This window comes from Colletotrichum paranaense (assembly GCF_030867605.1).
Source record: "Colletotrichum paranaense strain IMI 384185 chromosome Unknown Scaffold_3.1, whole genome shotgun sequence".
Lineage (NCBI taxonomy): Eukaryota > Fungi > Ascomycota > Sordariomycetes > Glomerellales > Glomerellaceae > Colletotrichum > Colletotrichum paranaense.
In genome coordinates, this window is record NW_026848961.1 from 3,301,435 (window position 1) to 3,326,255 (window position 24,821).

General features: G+C 49.9%; 12 protein-coding genes across 12 annotated transcripts; 9 read left to right on the forward strand and 3 right to left on the reverse strand.

The window, feature by feature from the left end:
- Positions 1–771: 771 nt before the first annotated feature.
- On the forward strand, positions 772–1,753 carry CPAR01_04695 (C6 zinc finger protein; the record flags this gene model as incomplete). Its single annotated transcript, XM_060488975.1, has 2 exons — positions 772–1,123; positions 1,188–1,753. 2 exons carry the CDS (start codon positions 772–774, stop codon positions 1,751–1,753), a joined length of 918 nt encoding a protein of 305 aa, XP_060353181.1.
- Positions 1,754–1,927: 174 nt separating this feature from the next.
- On the reverse strand, positions 1,928–2,970 carry CPAR01_04696 (RTA1; the record flags this gene model as incomplete). The annotated part of the gene is made up of 2 exons (XM_060488976.1): positions 1,928–2,637; positions 2,763–2,970. 2 exons carry the CDS (start codon positions 2,968–2,970, stop codon positions 1,928–1,930), a joined length of 918 nt encoding a protein of 305 aa, XP_060353182.1.
- A 1,975-nt stretch (positions 2,971–4,945) lies between these two features.
- Positions 4,946–6,133, forward strand: CPAR01_04697 (uncharacterized protein; the record flags this gene model as incomplete). The annotated part of the gene is made up of 1 exon (XM_060488977.1): positions 4,946–6,133. One exon carries the CDS (start codon positions 4,946–4,948, stop codon positions 6,131–6,133), a length of 1,188 nt encoding a protein of 395 aa, XP_060353183.1.
- A 487-nt stretch (positions 6,134–6,620) lies between these two features.
- CPAR01_04698 (uncharacterized protein) lies at positions 6,621–6,746 on the forward strand (the record flags this gene model as incomplete). Its single annotated transcript, XM_060488978.1, has 1 exon — positions 6,621–6,746. The coding sequence occupies one exon, from the start codon at positions 6,621–6,623 to the stop codon at positions 6,744–6,746; it is 126 nt and encodes a 41-aa protein (XP_060353184.1).
- Positions 6,747–7,597: 851 nt separating this feature from the next.
- On the forward strand, positions 7,598–9,427 carry CPAR01_04699 (cytochrome P450; the record flags this gene model as incomplete). The annotated part of the gene is made up of 2 exons (XM_060488979.1): positions 7,598–8,656; positions 8,726–9,427. 2 exons carry the CDS (start codon positions 7,598–7,600, stop codon positions 9,425–9,427), a joined length of 1,761 nt encoding a protein of 586 aa, XP_060353185.1.
- A 956-nt stretch (positions 9,428–10,383) lies between these two features.
- Positions 10,384–10,930, forward strand: CPAR01_04700 (F-box domain-containing protein; the record flags this gene model as incomplete). Its single annotated transcript, XM_060488980.1, has 2 exons — positions 10,384–10,715; positions 10,903–10,930. The coding sequence occupies 2 exons, from the start codon at positions 10,384–10,386 to the stop codon at positions 10,928–10,930; spliced, it is 360 nt and encodes a 119-aa protein (XP_060353186.1).
- An 816-nt stretch (positions 10,931–11,746) lies between these two features.
- Positions 11,747–12,034, forward strand: CPAR01_04701 (uncharacterized protein; the record flags this gene model as incomplete). The annotated part of the gene is made up of 1 exon (XM_060488981.1): positions 11,747–12,034. The coding sequence occupies one exon, from the start codon at positions 11,747–11,749 to the stop codon at positions 12,032–12,034; it is 288 nt and encodes a 95-aa protein (XP_060353187.1).
- Positions 12,035–14,302: 2,268 nt separating this feature from the next.
- On the forward strand, positions 14,303–16,214 carry CPAR01_04702 (serine carboxypeptidase; the record flags this gene model as incomplete). The annotated part of the gene is made up of 3 exons (XM_060488982.1): positions 14,303–14,480; positions 14,543–14,718; positions 14,775–16,214. The coding sequence occupies 3 exons, from the start codon at positions 14,303–14,305 to the stop codon at positions 16,212–16,214; spliced, it is 1,794 nt and encodes a 597-aa protein (XP_060353188.1).
- A 253-nt stretch (positions 16,215–16,467) lies between these two features.
- Positions 16,468–18,296, reverse strand: CPAR01_04703 (NmrA-like family protein; the record flags this gene model as incomplete). The annotated part of the gene is made up of 4 exons (XM_060488983.1): positions 16,468–16,545; positions 16,625–16,972; positions 17,024–17,699; positions 18,166–18,296. The coding sequence occupies 4 exons, from the start codon at positions 18,294–18,296 to the stop codon at positions 16,468–16,470; spliced, it is 1,233 nt and encodes a 410-aa protein (XP_060353189.1).
- A 304-nt stretch (positions 18,297–18,600) lies between these two features.
- On the forward strand, positions 18,601–19,960 carry CPAR01_04704 (methyltransferase; the record flags this gene model as incomplete). Its single annotated transcript, XM_060488984.1, has 3 exons — positions 18,601–18,813; positions 18,915–19,661; positions 19,724–19,960. The coding sequence occupies 3 exons, from the start codon at positions 18,601–18,603 to the stop codon at positions 19,958–19,960; spliced, it is 1,197 nt and encodes a 398-aa protein (XP_060353190.1).
- A 1,357-nt stretch (positions 19,961–21,317) lies between these two features.
- On the forward strand, positions 21,318–22,546 carry CPAR01_04705 (methyltransferase; the record flags this gene model as incomplete). The annotated part of the gene is made up of 3 exons (XM_060488985.1): positions 21,318–22,188; positions 22,307–22,463; positions 22,516–22,546. The coding sequence occupies 3 exons, from the start codon at positions 21,318–21,320 to the stop codon at positions 22,544–22,546; spliced, it is 1,059 nt and encodes a 352-aa protein (XP_060353191.1).
- Positions 22,547–22,997: 451 nt separating this feature from the next.
- CPAR01_04706 (uncharacterized protein) lies at positions 22,998–23,412 on the reverse strand (the record flags this gene model as incomplete). The annotated part of the gene is made up of 4 exons (XM_060488986.1): positions 22,998–23,013; positions 23,071–23,174; positions 23,233–23,247; positions 23,305–23,412. 4 exons carry the CDS (start codon positions 23,410–23,412, stop codon positions 22,998–23,000), a joined length of 243 nt encoding a protein of 80 aa, XP_060353192.1.
- Positions 23,413–24,821: the final 1,409 nt, after the last annotated feature.

Consider the following 24,821-nt stretch of genomic DNA (forward strand, 5'->3'; position numbering starts at 1 on the left):
ATAGGATTTTTGCTGCTGGGTGTCTTCTAGTTTACCTGACTCAGCGGAATATCAGCAGCCGATCCAAGACAAGGTGACGCTTGAGTGTGGCGCCGAGCTTTCCAATGGAACTTGTCCGTCTAAGCTAGCCCCTTACACCACCCGAGAAAGTGCGAATACGACTAGAGTACGAAGGCGTCCGCGGGTTGGATGCAGGTTATGCGTCCCCTCTATTAATCAACAGCCGTATCTCTCTACGCTGCATCAGGGCGTAATCAATCTATCGCCGGAGCTTGGCCAAGAGCGATTTGTCTCGTCGATTCTGTTGTCATGGCGGAAACGCCGTGGTGTGATACCTACTTAACGAATCGTTGTTCACCGACTCGATCCGCCGCGTAGCTGTCATCGGACAGCACCGAGTACGAACATGCAACCAAACCCGTCACGGCGGGCGCATCCAAAGACTCGAACAGGCTGTAAGACTTGTAAATCGAGGAAGATCAAGGTAAGCATGTTTGGTACTACGGCTGCGTACGGCTTGAATGCACGCGTGATAGTGGGCTGCAGTACCAGGATCAGTAGTCCTGGTCTAGAAGCCGCCATGCTTGTCCAGTGTCTCGTCCTTGGGGGCCGGGCCGGTGGGATTAAAATCTTCACTCTTCCCTCAAATGTTTAGAAACCGGAAATTGACTTACGAGACTCCTCTAGTGTGATGAGCAGCGACCAGCCTGCAAAAACTGCCTCAAACATGGCGTGGCTTGCGGCTTTCTATCCTCACCGTCACTCGACCCCATGTTGACCCTTTCTCAGCATGCGGGCGAGTTGAACTTTCTCGACCTTGAACTCCTGCATCATTACTGCAACTTCACCGCGCAGACTCTATCTGACAACCCGCTGCTCGGGGACTTCTGGCGGCTGAATGTCGTCAAACTCGGGCTGGAAACCGACTACGTTATGAGGAGCATTCTCTCGCTGGCAGCATTGCATCTCGCGAATCTAAGTCCCGACAGGAAAGACCAGTTACTGGAGAAGTCGATGCTGCATCACGAAATCTCCTCGAGAACAGCTGTTGGCTTGATGGAGCACGTCCAAGACGAGAATAAAGCACACTTGTTCATCTTCTCAGTCTTGACTATCTACATCGGTAAGAGTTCTCGTTCTCGGTCTCGCTGCAGAAAGAGTATGCTGACCTGTTTCTCCACTCCCAGTTCTAGCCAATTCGCAATATCTACACGAATCGCCGCTAGCCAGTGCAGGCCAATCTCCCGACTGGATAGTCCTATTCTGCGGGACCCGGTATCTTGTGGGGGAACCGAACGACAATCTTCTAATCTCACCAATTATTACGCGGATTACTGCACACTTCCAGTATCGAGAAGGACCATATCACCACACGCATCTTGGAGACCTGGAAGCAAATATCAACGCATCAGAGCCAGATAATGGGCTTCTGGAGATATACAACAGGGCCATCAATGAGCTCTACAAGTCTTATGGCGCTTTCTATGAGTCCGCAGAGCCTCAAGACATCACTGATGTGTTCATCTGGATTGCCATGGTTGTAGACGACTTCCTCCCGTTGCTGAGAGAGAATAGACAAAAGGCGCTGGTGATATTCTTGTACTTTTGCATGCTTCTCAAGCGCTTGCGAAGTCGCTGGTGGCTGGACGGTTGGGCAAATAACCTCTATGCAGAGACGTATGGTATGCTAGACCACGAGCATAGGTCGTGGATCAGAGATCCAGCAATGGAAACCCATGAACTTTGTCTATGAACAACACGTCTACATCTTCCACTACCCAGTGTCTATATAATTTCACGCATCGATACAGCGGGCGACGAATGTGTCAAGCCTAAAGTTCTCTCGTGTGATGCTTCTCTATCGTACATGGTCCAATCTAGCAACGCTAGACACTGACGGACAACCAGCTTTGCTGTTCTTCACCACCTATTTCCGGCCATTATGCCTTCTAGAAAGCTCTTCCAACATACAGGCACTATCGCTGGAGCCTAATGTATCTCGATCTTTTCTTGATACCTTCTGTTCCAGGTCTTCAACATACCAAACCAGGAAAATCGCCATGACCGCGACCATAAGAACGGTATCGAAGATGTAGAGAAATATTTCGTGTGAAATAAGGTACCCGCGGTTACCTTGAAGGTATTCGATGACTCGGAAGACGCTTCGTACGAGAATGATAAGACTGGTGCTGTAAAGGACCCAGAGGTATCTTCGCCAAGGGACGATCCCTTCGATGACGACCGATGTAGGCTCCCGACTGATTCGATGATGGAATAGGATAGTCGTGATGATGAAGAACCCGAAGACAACAATCTGAACTAGAAGGCCGACAATGATGATCTTCTCGCCAATATCGTAGAGCTCCAGGGTTCCCGCTGCTTGAATCCCGCCTCCTCCAGCCTGCATTGTAAACGAGACGACGTCTCCAGTGACGAAAATCTTCGTGACCCATGGCACAGGCAACAGGGAAAGGTTGTCGGCTCGGAGAGTTCGAATCAGCCGGCCGAGTATCATGTAAATCGAAGCTGCGTACAAGGCCGGGGCGACAAGGATCAGGATGGCCTGCACGACGAAGCCGCCGATGGCCATGGTATCAAAGTGTGACCATATTCGTCCGCAGTAACCTATCGTCTGAACTGCAAAGTCAAAATCAGTATCTTCAGTCCCGGCAGATGGGAGGGCAGTTCTGCAAAGCCTTCAATGGAACAAGAAGCCTCGGGAGTCCGAGTAGGGGGCAAATTCTCAGCAAGGCCACACTCACAAATACCACCAAGAGCAAAGGCAGTAAAGTAAAAAGCTCGGGCTCGATACAGTCGCCAGAGATGAAGGATGGTCAGAACTGCAAACACGGCAGCACTGACTATGGCGGCCGGAAGAGATGGCGTGTAGCGGTAAAGTCGGAAGTCAAATGCTTCCCCGGCAGCTGCCTCTGCACCCCCAGCGCCTGTCGTCGAGTTGAGTCCGTCCATGTCAGCCCCACCTTCAGAGCTTTACTGTTTTGGGGAGGCCAATGAAAGTGTAGGTTGTAGCCGATTGCTTTGAGTTGATGATCGTATGCTAGCCAAGCTCCCACACCGAGACACAGAACGACAAGTCTCTTAGAGTTGAATGAGAGTGATCTAGAGGGAGAGAATGATATTGGAACCGTTATTCTGATTCGAAATCAGGCAGTCTTTCGGGACTTTTAGTACTTCTGCCGTAAAGGAGTGTGCCGGCGGGAGATACAATACTAAGCTTGGGACCTTCGGACTCCTCGCACACCTCGTACATCACCCGAGTCCGACGTCCTCGGACTGATTGTACTACTTTGGTCACGTGAAGTCAAGGGATGCATGAGGCTTAGATATCCATCATCATCAATGATTTACGAAAGGACTCCTGCGCCACATCACAGAAACCCGAAAAGTCCGAAGATTCCGAGTCACTCGCATCTTTTCAGTCGACTGAGAGTTTAAAAGCGCGAGGGAACCGCAGCTAGATAGCCTTAAGAGAGAAATATTTTGACCTCATGATTTCACTGATCACCTCCTATAGCATACTGTTGGACGTTATCGATAATGTTACTTCAGGTCAGTGGCTAAGTGCTAACTTATCCTCATATTGTTGGTAACTTGTTTAATCCTCTGAAATCAATGCCGAGCCTTGTTCGACATATTTTCAACCACTCTATGTCTTTGGTAATTCATTCTGAATACATCATCTATGCGTTTATTTATTTTTCTCAGGGCTTGATCTTGAATCAAGTATATTAAACGTTGTTATACCGTGTGAAACGTACTGCCTCTATTTTGCAGACCCACGGTTCTAGGAATGGATGATAAGGAAGTTGGACTATCATTCGTTGCTGCCCAGCATAGAAAGATAGTATATTGGAGGATAGAATACTCGATTCGGTCAATCTATGTATGCATGTAAGCCAAAACCTTGACAGAACGGCTGGATAATTGAGTACCATACCTTAGTTCAAGACATTATTGATCGTAGGTTGTGTTAGTTGATGTAATCAAGTCATTTGAGAAATCGGTCAGGAAAGAAGTTGACTGAATATTATCAGTCAATGGAAGATGATGACCAAAAAGCGAGCGATTGTGGTAAGTACCCATTCAACAACCTAGTCTGTGTCGTTCAACCATCAACAAGTCGCGCATGAGGTTAAGGTAGTGAGCCTGCGTTGTTACGTCAGGTATTCAAATGTCGATGTTGGCCTCTTGAAGTGGAACATAGCCATAAAATCTGCCCCGCGATCAGATATGGGTATTGAACTCGGTGACTAGCACTTTGAATCCTTCGCTGTGATAAAGGCTCAAACGAAAGCTTCGTTTAATTATTCTCACAGCCGTAAGTAAATTATTTACATTTTCTCCAGGTACAGTTGAATGGTTACTTGCTGGAAAATTTCGATTCAAAACATCGCAAAATATTATATAGACTGCTCGAAGCTTTTTTTTGCTGCCTTGTCAACCTGAACTCGAGCGAACTCGTGAAAAGGTCGTCGCATTAGGAAGATACGTTGCTTACTCATTAATTAAATGCACATAAGTCGGTCTGACTTTGATTTCCTCATTAGAAGTATCATATCGGAAAATTCCAGCAATAATTTGTAGGCTGGAGGTAGTTGCCTGTGATTTCCCTTGCCAACATCGTTACCAGTCATCCGTCTCCGGGATTGGGTGTTGGCAAGGATGACTTGTTTACCATGGATTGAGTTCCAAAGGGGGTTCAAATGATTGACGTCAAGATCCGACGTGGATCGACAGTAGCACGGGGAACCTTACCTCACGTAGGGGCACAGTCGGAATTCGAAGTGTGTCGCCGCCGACTGCGTGAATGCGGGGTCAACCGTCCGAAGCGTTAGCTCCGATCCGGGGGACATCTACCTAACAACACAGATGCATCACAAACAACGCCTTATCACATACATACACTACTCTTCACCGTGGAACCATGGAGTCGAAAGAATTCATACATTTTGAGGGCTTCCCCACCGAAGTGCTCCTTCAAATACTAACGCAAATCGACGACGTTCACTGTCTTTGGAACCTCCTTATCTCCTCGCCGATCGCAAGCCGGGTCTTCAACCAATACAGTGACGACATCTTTTGGCCCGCAGTTACAGAGACCAATATTCCGTCACAGACACAGAAAGTCATACGATGTATTATCTCAATACGCTCAGGCGCGTATAAGAACACACCTCATCTCACGCTTGCCGCTAGAATCAGTGATCGCGAAGCTGGCATCGTGCTTGGCCAGAGCTCGGATTCAGACTACGTTCTGCCGACCATGGATACAACGAAAAAGCCCGATCTTCCCGTCATGCGGTCGGTACTTGCTACGGCCAGTCGATTACACTCCTTGAGCCGACTTTGCATCAGGCACTACCAGGACAGTCTGATAGCTGCGAAAAGGGAAGGCCGACTGGACGCTCCGGAACTTTCAGCTCACGATAAGCTCTCATGGTGCGAAGAACAGCGGATGATTCGAGCTTTCTGGAGAGTTCAAGTTGTACTCGAAATGAACTTGGCGGCGCGCAGATCTCAGCTCCTCGGGGCAAAAGTGGAGGGAACAGAGCCAAAGGACTTGAAAACAGAGGTTCTTGATATTCAGTCTTTCTACGACAGCACTAGTACCAACTTTAAGGCCGCTTATCACGAGGTGATGACAGCAGTTGACTATCTCAAGAGCCTTTCTACCTCCAAGACTGATAGTGCTACCGCACTCGTGGACCGGATGCCATCACCCGAAAGCTCTATCGAGGACATCTCACCTTCGTCCCGAGGAATGCCTGCCACTCCGGATACTCGTAGGTCCGCGTTGGTGTTGCCTGCCGACAGTCTATGGATCGTGGATAGCATGGGGAGGAACGCGCATTCGCCCATGAAGTTTGCCGGTTTCGAGCCGTATAGGAGAATGGGCTTCGCAATTTGGGACAGAAACAGACTTGCGAGATTGGGATTGGCTAGTCCGCCAGGTCATGGCCGTGTCACAGGATTGGGGTCGTACTTCTCGTCGTGGGTGAAGCTGCTAGAATCTCAGGACATGGCTCGAGCGGAAGGCAAAATGAGAGAGGCGGAGTGTCGAGGCGGGCGGTTGGATCCTTTACAACCCATGATCCAGGATAATGCATCCTAGGGGAGAATGAGGAAAGGGAGAAAACCAAGCTTTCATCCACAATCTTTATTCAATCGTTTGGTTCTTCAGTTAGATACATATTGCAGTGTACTTTCCTTGTACAATTCTTCCGTATTTGTTACCTGGGCTTATAGACTGTTTAGAATGAACCTTCTCTCTTGCAGCGGTCCTTGTGAGCCCCAACACGGCGTGTTTGCTGGCGACGTAAGCCGAAGCGCCGTGGCCAGGGAAACTTCTCAAATCGGGAACACTCGTGGCATTGAAGATGAACCGCCATCACTGATGCGCTTCAGATCTTCTCGCAAGAAAAACACTGTTCCCGAAAGATTGATTCCCAGCAAGAACTCCCCCGGTTGGTCAGACTGGGCCTCAAGTGGGACCTGGCTTGATGCTCCACTTCCGTCAATATTGGGCAGCGGTACGATCTAGGCGCCCAAATACTTTCTTAGTATCTTGGAACCAGTCCCGGACCTTCTCGGGCTTACTGATGTCAACTACTGCTGCTTCAACGCGTATACCAGGGATGGATGTCTTTAGCTTGTCGGCAACGGCTTTCAGGGCTTCTAACCGGACGTCAGATATCGCCAATGATGCTCCTCTGCTGGCGAGGTAAACAGCCGTACCTGTGATTGCGATGATCTTGTTATTAGATGACATTCTGACCGAAAATATGGACCCCGTACAAGTGGTTTGTGAAGAGCAAGGTAATCTCAATTCAGATGAATGCTGCCCAGGTTCTCGTCAGATGAACAGAACTTCTTTTCCCGATGGATAATACCTTTCATTTATACGAAGATTAATGGTCTAACTATGACGGTCAGGAACTGCAGGCAACATCAGCTCTTCATCAATGAGGCAAGCAACGCATACTCGTCTTCATAGTCTCTGAAGGTGTGGGGGCCACAAGCTTGGTCCATCATGTCTGCAGAATGCCATTACAACGGCCAACAGAGTGGCGGTAGAGATTCCTAGGTGATTTGGCCCGTACTGCCGCCGGCTACGGGCCGCCGTCGGACGCACTCGTCAGTCCGCGTCCGCTTCTTTTCCAGAGACGATATTTCCTGATCCGGCAGTCTAAGCGCGGAGTAAACCCACAACCCACCGGACCGTGGAGACGACAGCGGGGACTTGGGGGCGGCACTCAAGGGCCTCGACCTATCCAGTCCCAGGTAAATCGAACGTATAATCTCTATTTTTCCCCCATGCAACTGAAGTACCATCGTCGGGTAGTTGTCGCAGGGTCCGCAAACAACGTCATATTCTTGGCTTAAGAGAGTGCGGTCTCCGCGGCCCATAGCTCCGCAACGTTGTCCATCGTACCCTGTGTCGGCACTCCGCGGACGCGGTCTCATGTGCCGATCGCCCTTGTTGATATAAAGTCGCCAGTCTGCAGAAACTTCGAATGAACATGTTTTTTGACTCTCATGGTCTAGTCTTAGCCTGATATTCATTGCATCTTTGGAAATGTCAAATTTTACAGCAACAACTTCGCCCATGGACCAAATTCCGTCCTTCAGCATACTGGCTACGGCTGGCTCCACATTGCTCGTCGGCTTGCTTTATGCTCTTTACAACTACCTACTTCCCAAGCCGATCCCAGGAATCCCATACAACACAGAGGTCGTCAAGTCCCTTCTCGGAGACATCCCCAGGCTCCAGAAAGAATCACCCGAAAACCCTTTCAGATGGATGATTGAACAAGCGCGTCGACATGACAGCCCCTTGTCTCAGTTCTTCCTCCAGCCCTTCCACAAGCCGACGGTTTTCATCGCCGACTTCCGCGAGGGACAGGATATTCTCATGCGTCGCAAAGAATTCGATCGTTCCGACTTCACCATCAGCCTATTGGGCGGAGAGGCCCCTAGCTTCCACATCAACTTGAAGACAGGGCCGGAATGGAAAGCCCACCGACGCTTGCTCCAGGACCTTATGACCCCCAACTTTCTCAACAATGTCGCGGCCCCGAACATATACAAGAGCGCTAGAAATCTTCTGGACCTGTGGAAGATGAAGACGGCTGCCACTGATAAGCCTTTTAGCGCCGAGCAAGACATCTTCTACACAGCTCTCGATGCAGTCTTCGACTTTGGATTCGGTTCCAGCGTGGAACATCGAGCACTGATCCCACAGATTAGGATGCTTCAGAGTGGCAGCGAGAAGAAGGCTGGTATCGATGAGTCGAACACAAAGGCGGCCAGCTTTCCTATCGCAGCCATCCATCCAACTTTGGAGACGGCTATAAAGACGGCTGACAACGTCACCGGAGTTGCTGCTACAGGATTTCCCGACATCGCGTGGTGGCTGATTGGCCTCAAGCCCAGCGTCAAAAGCATGAGAACTTTCAGAAAAGCATTCTTCAAAGAGCAAGTTCAGAAAGCTGTCGAAAGATATGAAGGCCAGGCTCAGGACAATGACGACAGCTATGTCAAGTCTGCAATTGATCTGATGATCCATAGAGAAACTGTTTTTGCGGGCAAAGAGAACCGCAAGCCGATATATTGGTCTGATGCAATGAATGACGAGGTGAGTACTTTTTCTGGCTCTTCGCAAAGAAGTGTTGTTTGCAGAACTGACTGACGAATTTTGATGCAGTTGCTTGGTTTCGTCGTAGCAGGACATGATACCACAAGTACAACCCTTTGCTGGGGAGTGAAGTTTCTGAGCGATAATCCTGCTTGTCAGCAACAGCTTCGCGAGAGCCTTCGTGCTGCTCACCCAAACGCCATTAGCGATGACCGCCTCCCGTCCCACGAGGATATAACAGGAGCTAGCATACCTTACTTGGATGCCGTTGTCGAAGAAATGCTCCGACTTTCGCACACCGCTATCGGTCAGGAGAGACAAGCCAAGGAGGACACAATCATCCTGGGACACCATATTCCCAAAGGCACTTCCGTCTTCATTCCCAACCGTGGTCCCAGTTTCACAGAACCAGGTTTCGAAGTCGACGAGAAACTGCGCAGCGCTTCGTCTCGGATGGCAGCAGAGGAGCGCGGCTTGCGGGTGTGGGGCTCTGACGGCATGGACGACTTCCGCCCTGAGCGCTGGCTCACAAAGAACGAGAACGGTGAGGTCGTCTTCGACGCGTTGGCTGGGCCGACTTTGCCGTTTGGTCTTGGTCTTCGAGGCTGTTTCGGTCGCAAGTTGGCATATCTGGAACTTAGGCTTTTGGTGACTCTGCTAGTGTGGTCGTTTGATTTCCGGACTTGCGATGAGAGTCTATCCGACTATGATGACATTGAAACATTGACGCGAAAGCCGAAGCAGTGCTTTGTGGATTTGGAGATTCTGTAGTTAGCCATAGGGAGAAGCGAGAGCGTTGCATTGGCATCAGGATTGGCATAGAGGAGCAGGATTTGTACCTTTTCGAGTCGAATTGGAAGTCGCAGCTCAATATCACCTACTACAAAGCAGTCGTATTAAAGCACATAGTTTCTTGCAGTAGAAAGGAAATGAGTCAGGTGAGCATGTAGTGCGAACTCCTATGAAAACCGCCGCTTTTCGCTCTGGAGTCTAGATAATCGCAGCAAAGACGCGTGTGTCCATGAATTGATCCTCCTCGACATGATGCATAATGCATGCCTGCGGATCAAGCCGTTGAGAGAATCCGTTCGTTGTCTCTCTTGCATTCAGGAACTAGATCGCCTAGTTGACATGGGAAGCATGAGCCGCCCATGTTTTCAGTAAGAATAACACTCCTAAAAGCAGTATCTGAACGCCCCTCAGATGCTGACCTTAACAAGAAGCAGCTGTCTCACCGTACGAAACTGTTAGTACAGGAGTCCGAGCGGACAAAAGCAGCGATAAAGCTAACTTGTCGGGACTCCAATGAGGCGCAACGAGGCGCACCGCGGCAACCTAGGGAATGCTACAGTGTTGAAATCAGCCACGTTAAGCGCCCTGTATTTGGCAAAGTGGTTCCTGAAACCAGCCACAGTCGGCATCTGCCTAGCTGACAGTGCAACGTATTCCTGGTGACGGACGGACTGAAACTTCGTGTCTGACACGCTAGGAACATGCCACGCCTCAAAGTCCCCATAAACACTCACTCGGAGGCAGCAGGATTTCTGTTGCTATATAGGTTGCCTTCTAATCCTCCTCCCCAAAAATCATCATTTGACGCACAGCCTTCCTATCTTTTGAACGTAGGAAATACACGAAACAAATACAACGAAGAACTCTGGTGACTCCTCCCACATCCGTATCTGCCAACGTCGAATCCGCAGCTAGCCTATCGCAATCCCGCGACAATGGAACCCATCCGCGCCCGTAAACGACCCACTCCGGCGCCGGCAGCAGAAAGGTCGCTCCGGTCTGCCGACAAGGAGGCCTCCGACCGCACCCAGCTCGCCGGTTTCACAGATCTGCCCGCAGAAATCCACCTTCTCATTTCCAAGCAACTCATCTATCCCGACGCCCTCTCACTGAAACACACCAGCAGCTACTTCTACTACCTCGTTGACACGGGCGTACGACTCAAGGTTGAGTGGCTGATGGAGCGCCGCATGCTTCATCTTGAGTGTCCAAATGATAAACGGTGTGACCTTGGCAGCGACCTACGCTTCTGTAGAGGCAGTGTCCCGTATGTTGTTCCAGAATTCTATCCTGATATTACTTCTTTGCCTTTCATCGTCTCGTACCTGCTACTTCTATCTAACCTTTGGACCAGGCTTCTGATGCAAAGGCGACGTGAACACATGGAGTGCGAGTCAAGGCCGGGACTTGGCTGCCTAGTTTATGGCACTTCCGTATGCTCTCATCGACGAAAGATTGGCGCGAGGTGTTCACGCTGGTTGAGGCGGCGGCTGACCGTAGAGTTATGGTGGGTATTGATTGCCCTGATACCGATTGCTTTCTGTTGGCTTTGGATGGCAGAGTTCGCCACGTGGGCCGCGAGTGCATACAGAGTCTCTTCTTCTTTCACAGACTCAATGACGCGATGACATACTGGCTGAGGACAAAGAACGTGTCTAGTTCGGTTCTATTCCAAGTACATTTCCACTTATATAGCTTGTCAATAATGTCTAATACCTACGAGAAGGTCTGTCCCCTACGTTGGAACCGCCTGAATGAATGTGCGTGCTATCATTAGGGATACCCAAACTCTACCGAAAAGGATTCGGGAGTGCCATTACATGTTGGTGACAGGCCGACGGCAATTTTACTCTTGTTTGATATCAGAGACATTTGAGACTCATAGACGACTTCAAACAAAAACACAACACGCCCATCTCAGTTGAGAGGTAGATGATATGCGTGTATGAAGGCATCATGCTTTGAAGGCTCACATAAGAAAGAATTCTCTCTGGAGAATGCTTTCAGCCTGACAAAGAGTTCTCGGGCCAGTCTCTTTGGGGTGGAAATTTTAACATCAGGTCGGCGGCATACGATTTAGCTTTTGGTACTGTTTTCAAAATAATTGATGGCTTGGCATGAGGTTTTCTGTGGATCAATACGCCCAGCTATGCCCAGAGTACTAAGTCCGGGAATCTGACGTGTGATCCATGCTTTGCCTTCGTAGGCGTCACCATCACCAAACACTTGATACTCGAGGAGGGTCTCAAGCAAAACATGTCCATATAGCATTCAAACGAGCGCACCATTCGAAACGGAATGCCAAAAGTTGCCAACTTCATATTCAAGAGCGCCTTCCCAGGCCTTGAAGAGCTGTCTTCACGCTCTCCCAACATTTACAATCACCAGTGCATGCTAACGGAGATCCAAAACATCTTTGTCGACGAGAGCAACACTCGGCTCACAGTCTGCGACAGTGAAGGCCACGAGATATGCAGTTTATCAGGGGCTCAGTTAAAAACAACATTGACAACTCCCTCAGATCCGGCCATACCATCGCCATCTTGTATCTTTTCTGCAATCATACAGCTGAACTCTCAAGGATAAGCGCCCTTTTGTTGATCAAATTGGTATCTTTTGTGAGGGTTTCAATCCGGAAAAGTAAGACGGAAGACTGGTTGCCAAAACCAGAAGGCTACTTGTCTTATTGAAGAAACTTCTTTTCACTAACACTATGATTCTGTTGGTCCTTCCAATCAGTCATTCTCAGCTCATCTACCTGAACTAAGATCTTTGTAGACACGCTGGCCAGTGAAAGACCTGCTACACTTGCAGGAAGAATACCCAAGACTACCGACACCAACACTAAGTGCAACTGATGTCATTTACCCGTCTACTGTCATAAGTTGTGCTGAAAATCTTCACAATTAACGAATCTAAGCACTGTGGAGAGATCCCCAGACTGACTAGTTGGTGTGCAGATCTGCGCGAAAGCAGGGCTCAAAATGGGCCAACACGGAGCTTGTTATTTGTTGCAGGATACGCCATGATCTCGATAGAACAGATAAAAGATCAAATTCCGGGATTGAGTCAGAGGATTGAGGCATAGTCATAGCGTGAGGAGCTCGTACCAGCTATCGACCATGTTTCGCTATCAAAGTACGATTGCTCGCGAACGAATCAGTGACAGGTATCGATAGATTACAATCTTAAGCCCTTACGATGGTCCTGGAAGTTTCAAACTCCACATGTATGTTTGTGGAATCTGTCTCTGGCGACGCGTGCATGAGGCGACTAGACTTTGGCATCTTGCCTTATTGGCCAGAGCCCAATCAGACGACGTTGTTTGCTTGCCCTTCCGAGATGATCATATGAACCGTTGGCCCTGCCTTCAATTCTTGCTCTGAAGTCAGTATGATATCTCTCCGATAAAACACGGGTAGTCCCATGTCCATCCTCTTGTTATCGAAGCGTAGTGCCAGATGTTCCATGTCGACTTTCGTGACACACTGGCCTCAAGCAAACCTCCCCCGCTGCTGTGCGCCGACCTGCACCTCACAACCCCCACAAACGTATCTCTTAAGTTACATAGCATTGGATGTTGCAATTGCCAGCAGAGGCAGGCGAGAATCTCATATGTATCATATATAGAAATGTGTAGTGACGATGAGTTCCAGTCCAAAAGTGAAGTGCAGGAGGAACCTTCGATCCACTCAAGACAGCGAACAAGTAAGGCAAGATTACTAAGGACATCCTAGAACGAGCGGATTCAGGTGTCTATTTCGAGGAGTCAAAGAAAGTCAATAGAGCTATAGACACCTATACGCTCTTCAGCACCACCCAAGCCGGTGACTACGGCATCTTATTGCAGGGCATTTGATCTAAGATCGGCGATGAACCTTGATCCGTCGCCAGGCAAAAGTTGTAACACGGCATGGCCGCAAGCGGGGGATCTACGAATGGCAAGGCGAGAACAAGCTCATGAGAAACGTGGAAACTAGTACGAATTTGAAAAGGCCGACTTCAGAGGAAAGAGATGCTATATTAGGCCGACTGGTTTACTTTCCGTCACCGGGCAGGTGTGACAGAACCACAAGGTCAATACTGGGTTTACGTAGGTTTTCTTAGTTCCCGACGGGATGATCAATTGGCCGATCTCTTCGTGGACAATCCGCAAAATTGGACTGAGCTCTACCGCCCCCAAGAGTGGCTCATTCATTGAATAGCATGCGATCCAGCTAACGCGTCTCTGGCTAAAATATTAACGAGTCTCAAGACCAGCCTGTATTTTAGTGAAGACATTTCGAAAGTGGTATATCCAATTCAGGCGAAAGTCGGCGTCTGCCGTCTACCGAAACGGTTCAGGTTTGATAAACAGAGAAGCTAATCTGTGTGCACCTTGTATCACCCTCCAGCAGAGACAACCATCTAATCAAGCCGATTCACCGGTCATACATCAAGGGTCTCCCATCCTTATAGCCTTTCAAGCTTCAGAACCTCCTCGTTATTTCCAATTTTCGACTAGCTCTCCCCAAACCTAGCGGCCCGTTGCCAAGTGAATTAAGCTCGGGCGAAACCGAGTTGAGGTGACACTGATGTGCGTTTCCCTTCATCGGGATCAGCGTCCAAGCTTGATCCCCTCCAACAGGACCCATCTTGAAACACGCATCGCGCCTTTCCGAGGAATGCTTAAATGGTGGCACCTCTTTGTTTCTCTTCCTTAAAAGTCCGGTGCAGAGCCGCCTGGCCTTTCCCCACATCTTGCACGACCTGCTTGACCGTTAGACTTGTCGAGGGTGATGCTGTAATCATCAACGACAAGCCAAGAAGGGTATCGACGAACCCCGAATTTCCGCCCTTCCGATATATCTCAATATGCACTGGCTCCGTGCGGCTTTGCTGCTTCCTGTGGCTGTTTCTGCGACATTGAACTTGAAACAGTACAAACCATCGTTGAACCAGCCCAAGTACTCAAACGCAAAGGCCGACTACCAGCAAAATGTCGTGAACAAGGCTCAAGGGGAACCTAAGTTCCTCACAGACAAGACTAAGAGTGCGTTGATAAATGTCACTCACTGTTCGACGTGGTCTATTATCTAACAATTCTGCTCTTAGAGTTTGTCGTCAATGGAACAAAGATCCCCGAAGTTGACTTCGACGTCGGCGAGTCTTATGCAGGATTACTCAACATTGACAAGAACAATGACACAGCCGGGAAGCTGTACTTCTGGTTTTTTCCATCCGAGAGTCAGGCCGCCGACAAGGAGATCATGATCTGGTTGACTGGTGGTGTAAGTCTATGCTATATGATAACCGGGACTCGAACAGAACTAACTTGTATGGCCAGCCTGGTTGTTCATCTACCGGAGAACTCCTCTCTGAAAACGGCCCAATGCTCTGGCAGCCGGGAATGTTCAAGCCCATCCGCAACAAATGGAGTTGGCATCGTATCACCAACGTCGTCTGGGTAGACCAGCCTGTGGGTACAGGCTTTTCGCAGGGTACACCCACTGCCAAGGACGAATTCGATGTCGCCCGCCAGTTCCTCAGCTTCTGGCGTAACTTTGTCGACACCTTTGCCATGCAGGGCTACAAGGTCTATGTGACCGGATCCTCGTACAGCGGCATGTACTGCCCCTACATTGCTAGCGCCATGGTTGACAGCAATGACAAGGACTACTTCAACATTGCCGGTATGCAAATCTTTGACGGAACGTACTCGGTCGACAGCATCGGGGAGGAGATTCCTGCAGTTCCCTTCGTGGATCGATGGGAACATGTCTTCGCCTTCAACGACACATTCAGGCAGACGCTAAAGGATGCACATGAGAAGTGTGGCTATGCCGATTACATGCGCAAATGGCTCGTCTATCCTCCTGCCGGACAACAGCCTGCGACAATGCCGGGCCTAGATGAGGATGGCAACGTGAAGACAGAGTGTGACACCTGGACCATGATTCTGGAGGCTGCGACAGAGATCACCCCTTGCTTCAGCGTCTATTCTATCACAAATCTCTGCCCGTTGAAGTACGACCCTCTTGGATTCAGCGACGGCTCTATGTACAGGCCAAAGGGGGCGGGACCAGTCTACTTCAACCGAGAAGACGTCAAGAAAGCCATCAATGCTCCCTTGGACAAGGAATGGGTCTTTTGCACCGAGACACCCGTGTTCTTCAATGAAACCGACAACTCCATTGACGAAGGGCCGGGAAGTCAACCGGTCTTACCCAACGTCATCGACAAGACACGAAATGTCATTCTCGCACACGGCACCAAGGACTTTGTGCTCATTGACGACGGTACACTTCTCACGATCCAGAACTTGACCTGGGGAGGGCAAATGGGTTTCCAAAAGAAGCCCACCGCACCGCTCTATGTGCCCTATCACACCAACACTGACCCCGAGACGCTGGCCGGCGCTGGTGTGATGGGTACAGTGCACTCGGAGCGAGGCCTGACATATCTTGCTGTATCTACATCAGGTCACTTCCTCGCACAGGATGCCCCTGCCGTGGCGTTCCGCAGTGTCGAAGTATTGGTCGGGAGGCGTGAAGGTTTCGAGTCGACGAACACGTCGTTCACTATCGATCCTAACACAACAGCTCCTGTGGGAGATGCGGGTAACGGTACAGTCTTGATGTTCCCGCAATCCATGGAACCTGGGAGGGGTCAACTTTCAGGCGCCCAACCGGTGAGGAGCAGGGGGTCAGAGGTTTCTGCAGCTGGGGGTCAAGCAATGTTTGCGATGGCTTTAGCAACTATTGTCGCAGTATACATGGAGTTTTGATGGTTTTGAATGTTGGTGTTTTCAGATTTAAGAAAAAGAATAAACGTAAGAAGAATGAGCTCTAAACCCACAATACTAAATGAAACTTGGTGGGCCTACACAACACATGCGGTGTTCGCAATGCGTTTCAGCCAGCCGATAAATATAATTCTAGTTGTTCAAAGTCAGGAAAGTCAGAAGTTTCAAGAGTGTCGGATTGCTAAATCGGATCTAAGTCTAGCACATATCCTTCAGGTATGAACCCGTGCGGCCATCATTTGTCTAGTACAGGAGACCAATCGTTCTTTTTGGACCATTCTTCCCAAGTCGTCATGGGACAATCAATACCAGCCTATGCAATTAGCAGTCAATTCTCTGGCCTTAAAATAAAGCACCTCATTCTTCACGGGTTCGAGGGTTGCAGCTCTCACCTTTTGAAGATCAGCTGCGGTCAGCAAATCCATGCCGCCATCGTAACCTGGGTCCGAGGAATATGAAAACATGTATGCGACTTCGAGACCAGTGTCGCGCTCTCCAGTCGCCTCAATCATCTCTTCTGGCGTAATTTGCTTATAGCTGGCTTGTACTCCATTTACCTTTGCCCATGTCTCTAGGAACTGGGGCCAAGTGGCAGTTGTTCCTTCGGCCATGTAAGCCTTGCCGGGCGGCATTTGGGAAACGGCGTAGGTGAAGTTGCCCATATCATCGACAGGGGAGAAATGCGGGACAGGCTTGTCAGGAGAGGTTGTGAACGCCATGGTGAATGTGCCATCGGAGTTCTGATGACGCTTTAGAGATGTTGATGGTCACAATAAAGGGGAGTGGCTCACCTTGCCAAAGTATGAGTTGGGAAGAATGTTGTAGCTTGTGTAGAAGTACCCAGTATGGATGCACGACATCTTCGCCGCGAGCTCGGGATACTTTTCGTTCACGTAGCCAGGAAACACCTCAGCCTTGGAATCAAAGTGATACAGCTCTTTAAATTTCCCACCACTGCATTTCTCAGCGTGACTCAATGTTGAAACCAAAAACCCGTTCTTGTCAAGCGAGTCCACTGTCTTGGCCGCAGCATCGACAATATTCCGTCCCTGGCGCAACTCGACATCATACGCGAACTTCCGGCAGGAAATGCCCTGCTCCTGTGCCTTCGTGCGACAGTCTGGTCGGAAGAAGGGTTCCCAGTAGTTTGTGACGCTGAAGATGACATTTGCACCCTTGAAAGCTTCTTCGATGGAGGCGACATCTTCAAGGTCTGCGATCACGAGCTCCACATCGGACCCGAGAGTGGAAAGGGCAGTAGCGGATGGGGATTTGGTGTCGCGGGTGAGAGCGCGGACGCGGTAGCCAGCGGCCAGGAAGCGGCGAGCAACGGAGCCGCCTTGGTTGCCCGTGGCGCCCACGACGACGATGAGCTTTTGGGACATTGTCGTCAGTGTTGATCCGTGGCAAAGACTGAGAGGCGGTGAGTTGACCGGTGGGATAGTAACGTGATGAAACGAGGAGAGACTTTTAGGTTGAGTGTCTTGTTAGATGTAGTAATCGTTCAGGTACAAAAAAAAAAACTTCCGGCTACTACAGCATCAGATGAGTTTGCTGGAGTCCGACGTCCGTGAATTACTTCTAGAAAATGTTAAGATCGTGGGATCAAAAGTGGTCAAATTCTGCTTCTAGAGGCTTCAAAAGATAATCATTGACCCCTCTATTGCGGCCCATTCCCCGCCGCTTTCATGATGGGCCAGAAACATGCCGCTTCCCCTCGGCTGGAGGAGAGACTAGTGTGAGATAAGTGTCACTAAGAGAGACTAAATCAAGGCCACTAAGTCAGTCTCATACTTAAGCGATGTACGGAGTACGGATACATGAGGTGATATCTTAGGGTCGATATGAAGGTGGAGCTCCTTGTCACGCAAAACTCCTCAGCTATTGGCTCATCAAACTGCCATGAAGCTCACAACGTGCTCACAAGCCTTACCGAACATGGCGATGGCGATCGGGAGCGGATACCATGGTGGGTTTGGCAGCTGAGAGGAAGGGGTCGTAACGTACGGGGGCGGCACGGACGTAGCGCTCGAAGCGGAATAGGGGACGACCCCGGCAGCTCATTGGCGTGATGATGGAGGGGGCTTTATGTGCAAGGCTTTTCCCAGAATTATTCTTCAGCTGGGTTCCCGGGCGATCCGCATTCATCCATCATTTCCCACCGTGGGGTGACATTTTACTTTACCGCTTCTCCATTCCAAGGGGGACACTTAAAGTTTGGCCCTCGTCTGTTTCTCGAACAGAGTCAAATTGTCCAGGGGAAAAGCGAAACCGTTGTTCTCAAAACTCCCGTCTCTCTTTTCACTTCTCCCACCGGGAACGAACGGCTGACGGCAGACGGCCTGCCGATCACGCGCTCCCTTTTCCAATGACGTCGCGTCCGTCAACTACCGGCGGTTCCAGTACCGCGGACTCGGGACCGGCCACCGGGACCCCCTCTAGTGCCGGTCCAGTCCAAACACCAACCCCTTTGACTAGCAGCACGGGAGCGACAACACCTCCCCGTACCGTAGCACCGACCAGTATCCAGTATTTGCTTAATCCGGCGGCAGATCAGACCTTGACGCCGCTCCAAGTCGACGTAAGCTTATCACCGCCAGGGTCCCTCTCCCTTAGGAGACTCCCTTGGGACTTGAGGCAAGGCCATGTGCACTAACGTTACCTTGTGCCCCCGTATTACAGACCGAAATTACAAACCCCGGCGAGGATCATGACTCGGCCTACGGCTCCGATGCTGGCAGTGCTTACACGGCCTCCATAGCATCCTCCATCTTCCACTACCAGTACGAGAACGGGCGGCGATACCACGCCTACCGTGAGGGGCAATACGTGCTTCCCAATGACGACCAAGAGCAAGAACGACTCGACCTGCAGCACCACATCTGGCGTCTCCTCCTCGGAGGCCAGCTTTACACCGCGCCACTCCCCACACCAGAGGATCCGGCGGCCTCTGGTATGAGGATCCTCGATCTCGGTACAGGGACGGGAATATGGGCCATAGAGATGGCAGATGAATTTCCCACGGCTGACGTATACGGTGTCGATCTCTCGCCCATTCAACCGGAATGGGTTCCCACGAACTGCAAATTCCATGTCGATGATTACGAGGATGAGTGGACATACCGTGAGGAGGAGCACTTCGACTATATTCACGGCCGCGCGCTCAGCGGAACGTCCTCTGATTGGGCAAGATTTTACGACCGTGTAATGGGTGGCTTGAAGCCAGGCGGGTGGGTTGAAATGCAAGAGTACGATGCATGGATCTTCAGCGACGACGATAGCTATGAGAGAGCGCCCTGGACGAAGGAGTGGGTGACCAAGCTAGACGAGGCAAGTAAAATGTACGGGAAGCAAATCAACGTGGCGAGATACCACAAACAGTGGATGATTGATGCCGGCTTCGAGGATGTCCAGGAACTTGTATACAGGGTAAGTGTTTTCAGCCAACAGCTAAGCCCATACCTTAGGAGACGTGCTCACGCTGTTCACAGATACCTATCGGTCCATGGGCGAAAGACCCGGCATTGAAGGAGCTTGGTCGCTGCGAACTTGTCCATATGCAGATGTCTGTCGACTCTCACACTCCGGCCTTGTTCACGAGAGTACTGAACTACTCGCACGACCAAGCCAGAGTGCTTATGGAGGGTGTCAAGCGAGAGTTCCGTAGCAAGGACTACAGGCTTATCACAAGCTATCGGTTTGTCACCGGAAGAAAACCGATGGCATGATAGTAAGTTGTTGACGTAAAGATATCATCGACCACTTGCTCCTTGCAGCATTGGTGAGCCGATTGAGGAGTTGGGGTGACTTTGGTAGCGAAAACCATGGGATTGGCGTATCATAGCTCATCGATGTATCAGCGAGAGCGTTCCTTGGAATGAGAGACATATCCAAAACAACAGGAAGACTCTTTTTAATGTCCCCTTAATTCTCACCGCTTGGAAGGGTCAGAGAGTGAGTGAGATGACTGAGATCTGAGGAATAGCTCTGGGTGTTCCCCTGACTTTGAAGTAGTGAGTTATCCAAGTGAGTTATCCAAGTGAGTTATCCAAGTGAGTTATCCAAGTGAGAATTTCTGGCCGACGCAAATGAATGCGACTAGGCTGACTTACTGCCAGTGCAATGACTATCTTAGGTACTGAGTTGAGGAGCTCGCAGATTTCAGATCACTGTCCTTTCTTCTTCCTTCGAATCCTATGAAACTACGAATAGAGGCTTCAAGTTCTGTCGACGGTCCACAAATAGGGCTACTACTATCAGCGCAACAATACGCACGGGAGATCGGTATAACGACCCAAGTCACTACATGTAGTAAACGAGTGTCCGACAACCCGGTCGATGTTTCTCTGAGGCAAGCATCTGATACTCCATCTTACCAAATGGTCGGATCCGTGAGCCAATTTTCTCATGAGGCCCCGGTGCACAAAAAGAGGGGTTACACATTACGTTTTCCCAATCCGCCTTCTACGCCGCTCTCCCGCAGGACGATCTTACCCAAACCCGGCGCGTGTTGCGCTCGGCGCCATTCCGCAATGCTCCAACAGCTTCCGTATGGCGTCCAACAGCATCGAACGCTCTGTCTTGGTTGACTAACAACATCCAACAATCAAGCAACCTGAGCCCGATTCATGTACTCAGAGCCAACGCGAGAGCAAAGGGATCTTTGAGTCGCCGGGCGTGGGCTGGACACCTCGTTTCAATATGCAGGATGGCTGTTTGCCTAACAGGGGGTCTTTCACGGCCAATCAGATCTCCGCATTTCCTCTCGTTGTTGGTGCGAGTTGTCCTGTCAGATATCAAAAGCGTGTTGGTTCGCCGTTGGGCCACAGGGACGGACATTCCTCCGAAGTCTCCACGATTTCCGCCTTTCCATCGGTTCTCCCGCCTCCGTTGCGGAGTTCATTCGACCTAATGTCATAAGAGAAAAAGAAACACTTTCGCCACAACAGGCTCTTACACTTGATAAAAATCCTTGCAACCTTCATGATTTAGCTTTCGTCGCATTTGTCTACCCCGAATTTCCAGCAAGGTTCGCCATCCTCGAAGATTTAGTCCGCTGATCGACTATCTTGCCACCCTTCAACGATGTCGGCTCCAGCGGCACCGCAGCCTTCAACGTCTCTGGAGGCTAACGAAATACCAGACGATGTCTCCATGACAACATCCGTTGATGAGGAAAGCGAGCTCGAGTCCGACGGCGAGGATTCGGACCTTGACTCGTCCCTGGGCGCTGAGGTGCAACCTTCCACGATGTCTCTGCGCAGCAGCATACTCCGTTACCGAGAGGAGAATGGCCGCACATATCACGCCTACAAGGATGGTGCCTATCTATTTCCCAACGACGACCTCGAACTCGACCGCCTAGACCTCCAGCACAATCTATGTCTACTCACCCTCGGCGATAAGCTACATTTATCTCCGTTGAGTAAAGAACGGCCACCGCAACGGGTTTTGGATGTCGGTACAGGGACAGGAATCTGGGCGATTGACTTTGCCGACGAGAACCCCAGCTCGACTATCATTGGCGTGGACTTGAGCCCGGTGCAACCTTCATACGTTCCGCCTAACGTCTACTTCCAAATTGATGATATAGAAGACGAACCTTGGACATTTTCGCAAAAGTTTGATTTCATTTACAGCCGAATGAACACGGGTGGTATTCGAGACTTCCCCAAGTTGTTCCGGCAGTCATTCGCAAATCTGAATCCGGGAGGCTGGTTCGAGTGTGCCGACGGAGCGCAAGCCATGTCTGATGATGGCACACTAACAAAAGAGTCGGCACTGTATCAATGGAACCAGTTTCTTTTCCAAGGGACGGGGGAGCGGGGGACGCCGTTTGGTGGAGCTACACATTATAAGCGACAACTTCGTGAGGCGGGGTTCGTGAATGTGAAGGAGGTCGTCTTCAAATGGCCGACAAACAGATGGGCTAAGCACCCAAGGCACAAGGAACTTGGTAAGTGAAGCAGACTCTCTACATCTCAGCCCGTCTGGAAACTAGCTTTTCGTACCGCATCGCGTTTTCAACTTGCTATTTAGTTATGAACCTTTTTTGATACTAATAATGTGGCTAGGTTCATGGAACCACGAAAATGTGATGATGGGGCTGGAGGGTCTCAGTGTTGGGCTATTTACTCGGGTTCTCGGATGGCCAAGAGAGAGCGTTGATGTCTTCCTTGCCGAAGTTCGAAAGGATTTGAGCAACACGGCGATTCATGCATACTGGCCAGTGTACGTATCAGATCATCAGCAATCTGTAAATCTATACTGACGTCATTTACAGTCATGTCGTGTACGGACAAAAGCCATCATAGCGAAGGTGTTGCATTCATTGATAATGATTTACGCCATTTAGAAGTTTCCCGCATTCTTCCAGCTGGAGTTGTATAACGACGGCATTCTCATGCATGAGACTTCCCTGGAGCTTATTCATTTGTATGTACGGGTATATATGTATATATATGCGGATGTATACGGTGGTTCTTTCTGCTCTTTACCACTGTTGCTCTCGACCGTCACCACTCGGACTACATAAAACAGAGATATCTCATGGGAAAACGCTTGTGAACCTCATAGTCCCGCTTGCTGCTCTAGCCGATATTGCTAATCCTCTGAGACTACCTTCAGTAGGTAGGCTTGGGCTTCTGGTCATTGAGAGGATATATGTCATTGCCTCGCTCCTAGTGAATCTTCTGAGTTGAGTAAATTAAGGACACTAAATACGTTAGAATGCAACCAAGTTGGAATTTGCAGCAAACCAATGACCTACACATTCGACGAACTAGACCATAATTGTCAGCTTTGGTTCCATCACACGAGCAAGTTAAAGATAACTTACACCTCTTCCACCAAGGCACGATTGTAGAACTGGACGTCCGTTGCCAGGATACGAACAAGTTCGGGGAATTGGAAAGTTGCTAGATGTTTTGATGTTTTCACCCTCTTGACACTGTGTGGATGTGGTGAGCAAAGGACAAGGTCAAGGCTTCAAAAATCTTACGCAGTATGTGTTAGGCTGCAAGTCATTATTAGTGCTGCCTCCCAATGATCGACTTGAGGATCTTGAACTTACGTAGGCTCCAGGGCATGTTGATCCCGCCGGCTTGCCCCATCCGTAATTGCAGACAGCGGCGTTGGAAGACGTGGCAAGGGCGACGATGACGGCGGTGAGGTACTTCATTTTGAGGTTCGGCGGGCCTTGAATCAGCAGGAACTGTGTCGTTAGAATTCGAATGCTGCAAAAAGGGAAGAAAGATCTCGGATTTGTGAATCAAGAAATACCACGACACGTTCAGTACATACACTGATTCTAAACCTCTTTTAATTTTGATTGAGGCAGAAGATCTTCATCATATTGTAGTCTCATTAACTTAATTATATTAAAGCCTTCATCAAACCGTGGGCCAAAGCGGGCGGGCCCCGAGTCAGTTCATGGCTGTAATGCTCGCTCTTTCCACATTTGCTTCGTTTTCGGCTACAACGGTCCGCTGCCTGAGTCCGAACCAAGTAGGTAGCTATCATTTGTGCATTGCCGATGGTCAGTAATTTCAGATTATGGGCAAGGCCTGATGACAAAGGATGCCAGATCACGTCCTTGTAGCGGTTGTCTATAATCCAGTGATCGATCACACCCATCATTATCGCAGAGCACGTACGACTAGTGGGTTCCCAATACCTGGACACTGCGGATTGACACTTCGGGGCATCTACTATTAGTACACAGACCAAAAACCGATGCAGCCTCATTCATGCTCGCGTTCGCACCCATGTCTGACCCGCCTTCTCAGTGCATGCCACGATAACGAAGAGGGCTGGCCGGTCGCAACCCACCCGCGTATCGGCGTGCGAGCGCGCTCCCCGTGAATGGATTGCGCGGCCGTTTGGCGTCGGTGTAGCGGGCTTTGCCAAGCTGCCGTCCTCGTTCCTAATTTGAATTTGGATTGGGCCAGCAAACGAACGCCGATCAGAACCTCAATGGATTCTCTTTCCTACAAAAGCAGCGCCTCTCGTCACATGAATTTTGTTTTAGATCTCATCGCTAGAATTTCTTCTGGTCGAGAAAATTGGTGCAAATCATGACCAGGATGGCAACTCTTCAGTAGGAGGTTCCAATGAGAAGTGATGGATCGAATCGTTCGGCGCGGAGGCTGGAATTCAAACCACATCACGATTTAGGCAGTTGAACACTTCGGCCTGGTAGCCTGGCAGCCAATGGCATGGTTGACATTTGACAGAATGGTTCGAGGTGGGCGGAGTACATGAGATAGTAGAAGAACAGCGAGTGCGATTTTAACAATCTGCTTAGATAAACCCCCCAGGCCAGCACTAGCTTTCATTCAGTGCTTTGTGGACCATGCGGGCCTTGAAGTTTTGGAGCAGCCCAGGCTCTGCACAATGGGGGATTCCAGATTCCTGGGGTTTCCGACTCATGTTTTCATGCCAGTCCATCCATCGAAGAATACGGATATTTCGGCAAAATGGGGAACTAGTTTGAGCCGTCATATCCACGTACAGAGGCCTGATTTCACCTTATGCTGGACATTCGCATAGTGAGTGAAGCGGATGACTTCGTTATTGATCGAATCACTC